The 14,342-nt window shown below is 46.3% G+C and overlaps 1 protein-coding gene across 3 annotated transcripts in view; it reads right to left on the reverse strand.

Annotated features, from left to right (window-relative positions):
- The window catches only part of IGF2BP2 (insulin like growth factor 2 mRNA binding protein 2), a 180,019-nt gene extending 166,694 nt beyond the window's left edge, over positions 1 to 13,325 (reverse strand). For all 3 annotated transcript variants that reach the window (XM_056121577.1, XM_056121579.1, XM_056121578.1), the window contains exons 1-2: positions 13,079 to 13,325; positions 11,533 to 11,593 (exon numbers count right to left, since the gene is read on the reverse strand). In XM_056121577.1, the coding sequence (XP_055977552.1) occupies positions 11,533 to 11,593; positions 13,079 to 13,256 (239 nt within the window). In that variant the 5' untranslated portion in view covers positions 13,257 to 13,325. The remainder of the gene's footprint in view (positions 1 to 11,532; positions 11,594 to 13,078) is intronic.
- Between the last annotated feature and the right edge of the window lie 1,017 nt (positions 13,326 to 14,342).

Raw genomic sequence — 14,342 nt, forward strand, 5'->3', positions numbered from 1 at the left:
CGTTTGCCTTGCACATGACAGACCCAGGTTCGATCCCCAGCATCCCAAAGGGTCCCCTGAGTACCGCCAGGAGTAATTCCTGAGTGCAGAGCCAGGAGTAACTCCTGAGCATCGCTGGGTGTGACCAAAAAAGCAAAAATAAATAAACAAATAAATAAATAGGGGCTGGAGCAATAGCACAGTGGATAAGGCGCTTGCCTCACACGCACGCAGCCAACATGGCCGACCCGAGTTCAATTCCTCCGCCCCTCTCGGAGAGCCTGGCAAGCTACTGAGAGTATCTCGCCTGCACAGCAAAGCCTGGCAAGCTACCTGTGATGATATGCCAAACACAGTAACAACAAAGTCTCACGATGGAGACGGTACTAGGCCCGCTCGAGCAAATCGATGAACAACGGGAGGACAGTGACAGTGACAGTGACAGGAAACTTGTAGTTTTCATTTAGCTTGGCCTTAATTCATAGTGTCCAGGACCCAGGTGCAGAATCCAGATGGCCTTCAATTTCCTTAAGCCACAAGAAGTGGCCACGGTCACCCAAACACTTCTCAAACATTTAGAAGTTCTGTTTTCCACCCCCAAGCACTATAACCAGAACATGCGTGAGCACAGTTAAGTGCCACTCCTGGGGAGCACCCAGACTGCCACTACGTGTGAGGCCCCAGGGAGCCCCACACACTTGGGTGTGCCACCTCCAGTCGTCGCAACAACAACTGTCTTGAGTTCAAGGAACTAAGCAACCAGCATTTGGCATTTGACATTTTTGTCAAGAGAATAAAAAATAATTGAGGGCTGGAGCCATGGTAGAGCAGGTAGGGCGCTGGCCTTGCAAGCACCCAGGTTGGGTTCTATCCCCGGCATGACATGAACCGACCAAGAATGATTCCTGAGCACAAAGCCAGGACGAAGCCCTGAGCACCACCAGGTGTGGCTCAAACACAGACCCCCACAATTCGTGAATCCTGTCATTAACCAGCTCAAGTATCAAGCAGCAAAAGACTAACCAGGGGCCAGGGGCAGGCAGAGGGGTCAGGAGGCAGCACAGGTACAAAGCATGCAGCACTCCAGCACAATACACCCCACCTCGGGTGATGCCAACTAACCCTCATGTTCCCAGCAGCACCACTCGGCCGAGCACAGACCCATGTGGGCCCCACCAAGTCTCCTGATACTACCTGGGGACATCCACTGCCAAGAACAAGCAAATAAAAAACTGGTAATCAGTTTGTTTTTCATTCTTTATCCCTTAAAAGAGGCTGAACGCAATCTATGAAAGAATGAGAGAGAATTTGGCTTTTAAAGATCCTTCACAACTTAATTCCTAGAGGTCGTCTGCAGACATCACTGAAAAAGAATATCAGCTCAGTCCAGAAGAAAGGCCGTATTATTTACGCATTCGCCTCTTTCTTTTTTTTTTTCTGATCACCCAAAGGCTTTAAAACACACACACACACACACACACACACACACACACACACACATAGACACACACACACACACGTTATTTTCCCTTTACAGAAAAACAACTGCGCTTCGCAAGAGGAACAACAAAAAAGGAACCTCCACTTTCAGCACAAGGAAATTCCTTCCCAAATTTTTAATCACTCACGAAAGCCCAGGATGTGTGACCCCCACAGCACTGCGAAGCAAGCCTGCACATTCCTCGTAAGAGTAAGCCAGGGAACCCGTACATTCCAACACACTGAGCAAGCACGCACATGTCTTCCTGGCTTCCCCAATCTCCAACCAGAGGGGGCACCGGTCTGGAGGCAGGCCTGCACACCGGGCACCTTCCAGCCTGGCCCAGTCATCCCCACGGAAATGCACCAGGGAAGGAGAACTAGAAACGGAGAGCGAGGATGTGGCCTGCTGGACAGAAACGCAAGTCCCTCCGTGGGGCAAGCCGGCCACAGACTCCCAGGGTGTTTGAATGTCCAAGAAAAGAACAACTGTGTAGGGCTCTCAGTCCTGCTGTCCAGAGGGCATCACCTGCGGGCCTCTACCCTGGGAGTTCCGGTCTTCCCCTCACTCCCTGCAATTAGACAGAGAACTGCAGGAGCTACAAAAATGGACTAATGAAGCCACCAAGGCTTCCAGGCCTGCCCGCCTCCTCCCATCCCTTCCTCCTTCCTTTCCCTCTTCCTTCCCTCCCTTCCTTCCTCCCTTCTAAATAACCAAAGAAGGCTAAACTGCGGTGTTGTTTTTTTTTTTCCCAGTGTTAAACTGTCTCTTCAACTATCTCTGATTCTCACAAAGATGTACTAACCTTTTATGCCAAAACCTTACCGATATGAGGAAGAAACATACTTTTTTTTAAATTATGCATTGTTAAAATGACAAAGATCAAGATAAGTATAAGGTCTCCTTGTAATACCAAAAATACTACATAGACCGTTCTCAGACTAGAGGTCCCAAAATAATCTTTTACTTCGTGAATTAAAATATGAAGCTATTAACCTGTCCACAGAATCACCAATTATGTATTTTTCACCTTGATTTTCCAAGAGAAAGAAAATGAAGATTTAACATAGAAATAAGCGTTGTCTTTTCTGATAATATCTTAAACTCTACTTGACATTGTTTTGTTTTGTTTTGCTTTGTTTGTGGGGCAGAGGATTGAATCAAGGGCTTCATACATGAAAGGCAAGTTCAGTAATGCTGAGCTACTTTCCTGGCCCTACTACAGATTCTTGACTGAAAATAGTCATTATTTTGTATATCAAAATAAAATTTAAAGATTATTCATACAACAAAAAAGTACCACCTCTATATTGAAAAGTAAAACTCTTGATCTCATTACCACTGTAGCATAATTATATCGTCCGCTTCTTTTCAAGAGAGGCAGCAAGTCCTGAATGTATTTAAGTAGTCTATTAAACAGAATAAACAAATCTTTCTGCTTCCTGTGATTTAACTGACATTTTCATGTGACAGGTTTAAAACTGCTAATGTTAAAAAAAAAGAACCATTTTATATCATGTAATCTGCAAGGTTTTCTTTTCCAAGTTACATTTTTAAATATACAAATAAAAAAACCTGCCAAACTTTGTGCAACATTTTAGGATTCAAACAAAAAAGCCTAAGGTGTTTTTGTTTTTGTTTTTCTTTTTCAGTATTACAAAAAGATTACCTGGACTAAAGTCATGAACACAGACACTGTTTCCCACCCCTAACTTAGCATACATACATAGTTTTTACACTTAACATTTTGGGCCACATTCAGCAGTGCTCTGAGCTTACTCCTGGCTGTGCTCAAGGACCACTCCTGAGGGTGGGGTCACACTTAGGGGACCCTAGGGGTGACAGGGATGGAACTTGGGTCAGCTGCATGCAAGGCAAGAGCCCAACCCACTAGAGCAGGAGCTCCAGCCCCACAATGATGTTTTTAAAAAACCTTTATATACTTACAAATGCCTCTACTACAAGACCTAAAAGAGTTTCTGCAAATCATGACTAACATTTCTAGTTAGTTTTCATTTCAACTACTCTAACTTAAAAATATTAACCAAACTTCAACTACCTAGCTTCCACAGGGTATCAAATATATGTAAATATTCTCTCTTATTCTGTTACAGGAAAAATACCTCTGTCCACATGATCGTCACTTCCTTGACTGCAAACTGTGACTCTATTCCAATGAGATGCACAGCCAAGGCAATCCAGCTAATGCCTCTCTGAAGCCAGCTTGGTCAGGTGGAAGAAACGGCTTTGAATCTACAGCAATACAGCCCTATCTATGAAGGGAATGAAATCACTTCTCAGCTGTTGAGAATACAGCAAGATATGTAGAAGGCCTCGTCCAGTGCCTGAAACATCAGCTACTCAGCAGGCCTGACTTACCTTCTTCTTTTCCACCATCGAACTCGACATTACCATGCCTTTCTCTGGTCTGTAGTAGTTGTTAAAGGAATGCATGGAGAGTTGGAAATAAACTTTCACCAATCTTGTTCTTGGTATCTCATCTCCATTTTACCACCACCATCAACAAGACAGTTCACAAAACTTAAACACAGAAGAAGTTCGCAATTAAGGGGAAATAGACTATACCAACAACGTTTACCTAGCCAGAGTATGTCTTGTTGGTGATTTTATCATTAATGAACGCGAATCTGTATGCTATCCTATTCCATTCCTGTAGATGAAGCCAAAGGCCACATTCTATACAAACGGGAAGCAGAGACAAAGGCCACCTCAGGGGAGCTACCTAGAAAACACATATCAAAACATAGTCCTGACCTCCAGAAATGTGCGGAGTGATTTCTTGCGTTTGACTTTAGCTTTCATTTAGAACATGGCACCGAAGATAGAGCCTGCTGCCAGATCCAGGTGGCTCAGCTATTGATAGAAAGGCCTTTCCTGGAATTGCCCTATTTCAAAACACAAGGAACCAATGAAAAAAAGCATTGTAACACCAACCAATAACCAGCATGAGCTCAGTTAGGCAGACCTCAGCCACCCCTGCCACTTCATGCGCAAGCATGACTGATCATGGCAGCAGGCAATGCTACCGGGGATTTTTAAACGACTGCTTTTGTTTCTAATTACTTTTGTCTAAAATCTTTGGAACAAGTGGACTGAAAGGATTCACTGGACTCTGGTGGTAGAGTGGCAGAGTTAATGGCACTGTACCCCTAAAACTTGCAAACATCTGTAAAGTCAACGTTACCTCCAGAAAAACAAATTTTTAAGTATTTATAATATTTGGTGCACACCAGAGTACCTCAACCAAGGACCATATGGCCCTGGGTGGGACTCCAGGATACTGCAAAGGTGCAACAGGTAAAAACTGAAAACAGAAAGGGCCATGGTATGTGACTAGAGGGGCCAACTGGTAAGACGAGGGGGCACAGGAAGGAAACGAGTTTAAAAGGGGGCCAAGATGGGAACAAAGGTTGATAAACAGTAGTATGCACGACTCAGAACTGATAAGAATAAGACTGCCGCAAAAGTTCATGCAAGCGTATGCTTTCTTATAATTCCATCACTGTTGAATGGCGTCCTTTGAACCTTAGTATCCTTTCAGGTGAGTGAAATAAAAATAACACAGGTAAAGCACACTGGACCGAACAATCAAAAGAGCTGGGCTCTAGCCCTAGTTCTACTACTTAATAGCCACGTGGCCTTAGGCAAATTATTAAAATTCCTTTGAGACTAGGTTTCCTTACCTGAAAAAAAGAAAAAAGTAAAAGGAGTAACATCAACTATCCAATCTTCTTCACACAAACATGCTTTGAAATAAAGTTTGTGGAAGAAGGCTATCATCATGAGTGGTAATTATTTCAAACAAACATTGGAAATAAATGAAACAGTGTATAGTAAAAGCTATGTAAGGAATGTTAAGATGCAGCATATAAAAATACATATATCTACCTGGGACAGTGCTACCTGTATTATTTATATGTCAACGCACACAATCATAAAACAACTTCTCTGATTGTATTTAAAATTAAGATGAAAATCTAAGCTTTGCCCCTAGGGGACATTCTCCCAAGTAGGTACACACTGATGAACAATGAGTGAAAATTAAAAATACTGTTCTTATTATAAATGGTCGTGTACAAATTTTCTGGGCACTATGGTACAAGATTTCTTATGATACAGAGAAATGTTAGAAAGTCTAAAACATTCATTATAAATATTAACCATTTAGCACTTTTTAAAATATTTACTTCATGAAATGCTCTTGATAGTAAACAGAATCAGAAATCATAAACTGAATGTCTACATTTTAAGAAATAAAATACGGAAGAAAAAAACCCAGAAAATTTATGACTAACAAAATCCATTTCAAAAGTGCAAGCACTATCTATATAAAAAAAGAAGCTTGGAGGTGGGGAGAAATCCTGTCATCTATTAAATTATCACCAGAGGGTGAATTTTTGAACTTGATTATCATCAACACAAACCAGCCATTTTCACTGTCCACTCATTCTACATCTTACTATGTATGGCACCAGATTCTAAAGCTCATTGAAATAAGAGGCTGAATTTCTCCCTCCTCTATGGATTACAGGACAGGAGAATTTCAATTTTTCTATGAAGGAAAATGATTGTTTCTTCAGTGTTTCAGGAAAAGACCAAACTTCATGAAAAGTCCATCATCAAAACAAAGTAAAACCTTAAAAAATGATGCTCAAGGACTCTGCAATCTTGGTACCCAAAATCCAAGCCACACCATCCATGCCACCAAAGGAAAATCACAAGTTTGTAAGCGTGATGTTAAATTATAAAGTCAAAGATTTTTTAAAAAATTTTAATGGTGATGAATGGGAGAAAAGACTTGTGTTTACTGGTACGTGTTTGTTGTTCAATTGTGATTAGTTTACTTTTTCATGAATACCCAAAACCAATGTGAAAATGAATTTGAGCATGAATGGCCAAAAATTAACAAAAAATTTTGGGAATAAACAAAACTGCCAAGAAATCAACAATAACTTTTGAAAAGTTATGCTTTGACTCTACGTTTTAGAAAACAGGTTTTAAAAAACGGCTCAATCAAGTCCCCCACTCTCTTCTATTACACCAAATAATACTGAGGACACTCTCTTAGTACTTAAGTATACAATTTGTTGAACAAAATTTTTCACTGTAAAATCTGACTTTTTAAACAGCCTCCAGAGAAAACCATGCGGCTTCTAATGAAATTAACTGCTTTTATTCTACAAAATAAAATTGAGCACTTTCCAAAGTACAGAATCTCTGAAAGAAACTACATCTATAAAGTACTGAACTTCCCAAAACGTAAAGAACAGCTTTAGAGAGACCATCAAAGCCTTATACCATCGCAGAGTTAACACTCCTAGAAAGGCTCTCCACACTGGAAAGCCTTGGAAGGAGGACTTGGCAACGTATGACGCCCCTAGCAGCGTGCTCTCTGAGGAAGTCCCAGCACACACCTGCAAGTCTGGCTTCCACAAGGTTAACCACCGCACGTGTTCTGCCTCATTCAAGGCAAATAATCGTGCATGATTCACTGTCACAGGATTCAAACACCTAGAAGTTCTCATTTGTCCTGTCGGAACTGAAATTCAAAGCAACTGTTGCTCAATGAAAAATTTCCTCCTTTGCTCTCTTGATGTCATCTGTCTGAAATTACTGCCCCCCAACACACACACACACACACACACACACACACACAGAGTGCCTTTGCTTTGCACACACCCCACTGAATCAGAGATGACACGCTTAGCTATTAACAACTCTGACCAATTGCTCATCTACTTTTGAGGACTTCATTAATAGAGCTAGAAAATGATTCAGCAGTAGAGTGCAAATACTTAGAAAATGGCAAATCAAATATGTATGGCTTCTGTAGAAATTGTTTTCCTTTACTCTTTTATAAAAGTGCTCAAGTTATTAACCTTCTATATACATTTCTGTATCATTTTCCAGTATTTATATTCCCAACTTGAAAATCTTGAGCAACCTTAACAAAATTAAAACATTTACTCAAAATAACAGTGAAGAGCTAACAAGTGCTATGCAGTTCTATATCTTATAAGGTCCATTTGAAAGTATTTCTTCTTGAATTGTACTTTAGATCATTACATTATAAAGGATGCAAAAATACTACTGATCTTCATCTTCTTTATATGAATGATGATCTCAGTTTAACATGTTAAAAAATCAAAACTCAAAGGACATCCTTTATTGGCTCTCATATAACCATTCATAATTACAAGAAATCATTTCTATTGAAAAATACAACACGGCAAATTACATATTGCTAAATCACCTCTTAGAATTAATGCCATACTTAGTCTTTTTATACCTTTAAAGTTGATACGGGTTTGATGAAGTAGAAAAATCGAACAATGTACAAATCCTATACGGATTTGTAGATTCCACTGAATTTTAGTATTTAACCAAGTATTATAAAAACATCAAATGAACAACCTTTCAATAATAAACACGAAAATACACACCTAATTATCACCTGAATTGTAAGAAATTTCTAATTGATTCTATTTTCATTCTCTTAAAGATATCTCAATTGTGTAATCCTCTTTTAGGTAACTATGCAAAAACTGTTAGTCTTCTAAAAAGTGAGAACTTAATGTTCAACTCAAGCAAACTCAAGTTACCTTATACTTTGACATCAGATATTTTGTATTAATTATGAACATCCTGAATGAAACCTATAAAATTAAATCTAGGTATTAAATTTTAATTCAACAATTTCTCGAAGTAGGAGGTTACTATATAGTTTTAACTTTAAAAAGTCTTTTCTGTTGCTTCAAAATTAAAAATTGATGCAGCATAAGCCTTTGTTGCAGGGCAGGCTTGAGGTTGGGTGGGTTTTTTTCCTTTCTTTTTTGGTATTTAATTCAGCTACACACAATGTCTTACATACAAGCAAAATACAATTGAGATACTGTTTTCTTTAACATTCCTATAGGAGACCAGATTCATTTGCATTGGAGAGAACACAATTACTGATTTTTGACTCATGAAAGACAAATTCATCATTTTTTCCCTACACTAGCTCATAGTATTCACACCATTTCAGTGAAAGCATATCTAGAAACACTTACTTACTTCCTAAAAGTGGGCAGAAATTGCATTCTTCAAAGTTTTGTTTCTTACAAAATCATTCAACTTTAGTTACAAAACAAGTCAGATCTGCACGTCTTAGGCTCAATACAATATATACACTGTATATATAGACAGATAATACAGATGTTTTTTTTAAACTAAACTCCCATCAATATCAGAAATAAAATTTCTATCAAGGAAGCTTCCAGACTTTAAAACTTTTAACAGTTTTAAAGCTTATTATTTTTTTCCCTCTTTAAGAAACCTTAGATTCATATACCAAGAAATACAAAGAAAAGAAAAAGATCCAAAGATTCTTTTTTTAATTCAACAAAGCCTAAAACCAACTTAGAAAGTAAGATAAATAAATGGTTTGTACATGGTTTACATTACAATAATTTGCATTTAACAATAATGAAACACATATGGCAAAAAGAAAAGAGCTTTCTACTTCTGAGTGACCCTGAGAAAATAATGGTATTCAGTCTGTCTGCTATAATAGTGCATATAAAATGATGCTGAGTAATATTAACAAAAGATCATTGATAAACAAATGACATGACAATAATCTCAACACATAAGATGAAAACATCTCTTCCCAAAGGATCACTGCCTAAACTATTTGGTGTTTTGATATTAAACATGTTTCCTGAGGAAAGAAAGCAACCTGAAGAATATAAAGGAAATAAAACTCAATAGTTGGTTTTTTTCTTAATAAGCAAATCAGCCATTAGGATGCTGGTTTCTCCACATTTTCACTTTAACTAAGACATTAAAAAAATGCACATACTGAACTGACGTAATGACAACAAGGCCACTTCTCATTTGTTAATGTTCAGAGAAACTTAACAAAACACCTAAATAGACATCACAGAACGTAAAAAATGTGGGGTTCAAATGTCACAGTATTCTGCTTTTTTTTTTTTTGAAAACCTCTACCAGAATAGAGCCTTGAAAACATGCAGCTGCCTCATCCCAGGAGTCTGAGCGCTTACATACCCAGTTATTAGCTATCTCTCCCTTCTCCTGCTGTACAAGTAACTCATTTCTGCCTTTTAAACTAATAAGGAGAGGGAAGAAAGGATTAAAACCATCCCATCTCACAACTGATGCAACCCTGTACAACAGTGGCTTGGGTTATGCATGCATTTGGTATGACAGCCGTCCTCAGTGCAGTGTGAATCATACACAGCACACATCCCAATCTACCTCCGAGGTATTCCAAATGGCCCCCATGTACAAAGAATCAAATGTTCCTAGGGCTAAATCCCACACTGCTTGTGATTTAATGCTAAAAATCTGGGATACATTTTTAATTCTGATCTCTTGTACAAACACGATGAAATTATTTAAAGACCAATCCAGTTAATAGCAAATAACTTCCGCATTTTGAAGGAAAAATATTTTCAAAAGTAGCTTATTTGGGAGTTTGAGTGGGTGTTAATAACCTTGAAGGAGTATTTTACTTCCACTGCAACATTTAGTACTCTACAACAGGAAATAAGGAAACAGACCAGTTAAAATTCTATACCTTTTTACTATTTACAGCTCAAAAGAAAAAGACCCAAAGCAGCTATAACAGGCTCCCCACCCAAACACCACCCAAATTAGGTATTTACAGAAACATCCATCGTCCATTAAATACTCTGGGTGGTTCTTTGAAATCTTGAATATACTCATCAAAATTCCAAGTATTGTGAAACAAGTACTTTAAACTCACAGTAAATAGCTAATATAACATGAAGCTTCAACTTAGAGATTTCTCAAGCAAAATGAAAAAAATTAAGTACAGAATCAGAATATGTAATTGAAAAATAATCAATTATACCTCAATCTTTTCCTAGAGTCACGGCCTACCATTATACGTGAAACTGAAGATCACAGCATTCACCTCTTTTATTTAAAAGAGATATTCATTTTCTGATATGCTCCAGAATAATTTGCAAAAGAGAAGATATTCTGTTGCTTACGTTAAGACTTATCTGGGAACGTGAGTGCAATTTTTAAAACCTCTTTAACAAAACATCTAAGTATTTATAAAGTTCGGGCAATTTGCTTTCAAATCTATTTATCTTGGCAAAAACCAAGTAGTGGTTCGACATTATTGACAATCACAAATTGTAAAAGGTAGTAAATCAAAGACCTCAGAATCCCCAGTTAGGCTATTTGGTGACTAATGGGGAAGAAATGTATGTGAATGGGATATAAACTAAGTTACAACACATAGGGGAAAAATCTAGAATGAGTAATAATGGGCCCAAATATAAAGTCTAGAGTCAACTTTAAACAAAGATGTTCTCTCATTCTCTCCTAGACACTGTCGAGCAAGCAAATCACTTGCAACCTCCAAAAAAAGCTCACTCCTCTCATGAACGTGCACTTAATTATAACTATAGATTTCACCACAATACTTGTTCAGCTTCAAGCATCTTTGAAAAAAAAAAACAGCAAAATGCTCAGAAGTAATACTCAGTGGTCTCAGTTACCAAGTCTGCCTTTACCATCCAATCCAAACAGCCTAGTGCTTCAGAAGGCTAAGTATGCAAAGCAGTGACCCCTGACTGAATTATTTTATTATTCAACATTAAGCCATCTAAAAAAACAAAACTAATTAATCGCGAAGTTAAGCAATTTAGCAGACACAGTAAATATTTACTCTCCACATCTCACAGGAAGTCTTGACAAGCATGTGTCGCCACCGAGTTGGGGGGTGGGGACAGGAGAGGGGGGTGGGAGTCGAGCTGGCATAAACAAGTCCACCGACCCCTGCAAACCGAACAGAACTGGGGGTGGGCCACCCCCCGGCCCCATGAGGCGCCAACTACTGCCAAGCACAGTAAACCTCTTATATAATGAAAGTAAAAGATGTAGTAACTTTCTAAACGAGGCAAGCAACAAAAATCTTTTCTTTCCCAATTACGCATTTCCGTAACCGAGTGCATTGTTTTTGGGTCGCACGGCGGCCCCCGTCTCCAAAGAACGAAGCCCAACGTACTCACCTGAGCTTTTTCGAGACCGAGTAATCCACTTCCATGATTTTCCCATGCAATTCCACTTTACCTTTGAAAGAAAGAATTCCAGCACTCAGAACCTTGCCCGGGGCAGACCCGCCGGGGGTCTCCGCAGGTCCGCCGCGGGGCGCGCAGGGAAAGCTCCGCGCGCTCGGGCTCCGCCTTCGGGCGCCCTCCGGGGGTCTCCTCCCGGGCCGACTGGGTTCCCCCGCTCCGGGGTGTTAGGAAGCCGGGCGCCCCGCGCAGCGGACGGGGCGGGCGCGCGCCCGATCGGACCCCAGGTAGAGCTGTGGGTGGCATCGCCGGGAAAACAAATCGAATGAAGCGCGGCGCCAATTTGAAAGGATGAGCTCATTTGAAACTCAAGCTGCAGGGCTGGCGCGGCCCCCCACACCTCGCTGTCCCGCCGCCCGGGGACCCCCGGGCTCCGCCGAGCTCCCCCCGACCCCCCGCCGCCCGATCCCGGCGGTGCCCCCGCAGAGACGCAACCCGTGAGCCCCCAGTCCCGGCCCGGGTCGCTGGGTGTCACCTTGGCCGCGGCGCCGCCCCGCCCCCACCCGCGCGCCCGTGGGGCCGGGGCCCGCGGCCGGGCCGGGGTGCGGGGCGGGGGGCCCCCCCGGCCGGGGTCTGCGGGGAGCGGTGCGGCCGGCGGCGGTGCGGGTGCGAGGGGGCGCGCGGGGAGCGCGCGCGCGCCGCCGTGTGTGTCGCGCTCCGTCTCCCGTCTGGGCTCCGGCGCGCTCGCTCGCGGGCCCCCCGGTCGCCTCTTTCCCGGCGCTCAGCCCCGGCCCCCACCGAGTTGAGACAGGGCACCTCGTAAAAAGGTGCTTCTGGCCGAGCGGGAGGCGGGGGCGCCGGCGGCGGGGGGCCCCCAGCCCGGAGCTCGTCTCAATAAAATCGGACAAAAAATTCAGAGAAAAATAGGAGCGCCTGCGAGACGCGGAGCCCGAGCGGACGGGGCTCCGGGAGGGTCCGGGCGAGGAGTGCCGTCGGGCCGGGGGTCGGGGCGTCCCGAGACCTCCACCATCCTCCTCCTCCTCCTCCTCCTCGTCAAGGTGACTCCGCGGGGGGTGCCCGAGAGTGGGGGTGGGGAGGTGTGGACGGCGCGGAGAGGTGGGAAGTGGGGGGCGGGGGGCCGAGGGCGAGCGCGGCTCCGGAGGTCCCGGGCACGGAGACGCGGGGGAGGGAGAGGTCCCATCGGAGCAGGAGATGCGGGGTGGGGGGGTTGGGGGTCCCGCAAAAGGCGGGTGCGGGAAGATCGGGGGAGAGGAGGGACGGGGGCTCCCTGGGGATGGGGGGTGGGGGACTCCGCAGAGCGGCTCGGGGCGCCCGGGGAACGAGGGGCACCCCCGAGAGCCCGAGCGGCCCGGGGGTCGCGCGCGCGGCGGGGCGCTGGGGTGGCCGTGCGGTCCAGGGGGGAGGGGAGCGGGCCGTCCCAGCCGCGGGCGAGCGCGGGAGCCCAGGGGTCCGGTGCGGGCCGGGGCGCGTGCGGGCGCCGGAGCCCCCCCGGGCCGGGCGCGCGCGGCCGGGGGCTCACCCGAGAGGGTCTCGATGGCGCGGATGGCCCAGTTCTGGTCGGGGTAGTCCACGAAGGCGTAGCCGGACTTGAGCAGGACCTGTCCCGCCAGGGGCAGCTTCCTGTCCCCGAAGAGCTGCCGGAGGTCGTCGGCGGTGACGGCGGGGCTCAGGTTCCCGATGTAGAGCTTGTTCATCATCCGTCCGTTCCCCGTGAGCCCGCGGCTCCCCCGGCCCGGTACCCAGCGCGCGCCGCCGCCGCCGCCGCCGCTGCCCTCGTCCCTCCTCCTCCTCCTCCTCCTCCTCCTCCGCCCCCCCTCCCCGCCCTCCGCCCGCCCCCCACCCTCACCCTCGGCCTGGCTCCCCCCACCGCGGCCCGCCCGGCCCGCCCGGGGGCAGAGGCGGAGGCGGGGACTCGGCGCGGCCGCTCCTCGGGGCAGAGTCCCGGGCCGGGCCGGGCCGGGCCGGGCGGCGGCGCGCGGACAAAGCGCTCCCGGGCCTCGCGCTCCCCCTCGCCCGGCGGCCGCGTGGGTCGGCGTGAGAGTTTTGCGCGGGCGCGCGGGCGAGCTTCCCCTCCCCGGCCCGAGCGCACCGCGGGGCGGGCGCGGGGCGCGGGGGACCCGGAGCGTGGCCGGGGCGCGCGCGGGGCGCCCGGGAGTGCGCGCGCCAGGTGGACCGGCCGTGGGCGCGCGGGAAGGGGGTGTCCGGGAGGTGCGACGCTAGCGCCGGCGGCCGGGCGACAACTTGCCGCCGCGAGTCGGCGGCGTCGGGCTCCCCGCGCGTCCCCCCGCCGCTCCCCGCCCTGGCGGGGCTCCGGGGGGCGGCGAGCGCGAGGTCCGGGGGCCGCCGGAGCCGAGCGGGACGGACGGACCTCGGCGCGCCCGAGTCCGCGTGCTCCCTGCCCCGCCGCCACCGCCGCCGCCGGGCACTCGCCACCCCCAACGGGGCACGCGCCCCGCGCCCCGCCGCGCGACGGGGAGACGGGCCGGGGCGCGCGGGACGCACGCGGGCGGTGCCCGTCAGCTGCGGGGCTCCTGAGGTGGGGCTGGGAGCGGACGCGCTCCGGCTCGGGAGCAGTTCCCGGGGCATCGGGGAGGAGGGCTGGGGTGGGGAGGGGGAAGCGTTCCTTCCGAGCCCAGGAGACGCCGAGAGCTAGCCGGGGAAGGAGCCGGACGGACTGCAGGCCCGGGGCCAAGCTGGAGGCCTGATGGTTAGCGCCCCGTTTCCCCCGCGGGAAAGGAGATGGACCTGGGAACGCACGAGCCCTGGCGGTCTCTTGGAAAGTG

Source organism: Sorex fumeus, unplaced genomic scaffold, assembly GCF_029834395.1.
Source record: "Sorex fumeus unplaced genomic scaffold, SorFum_2.1 ptg000044l, whole genome shotgun sequence".
Taxonomy (NCBI): Eukaryota; Metazoa; Chordata; class Mammalia; order Eulipotyphla; family Soricidae; genus Sorex; species Sorex fumeus.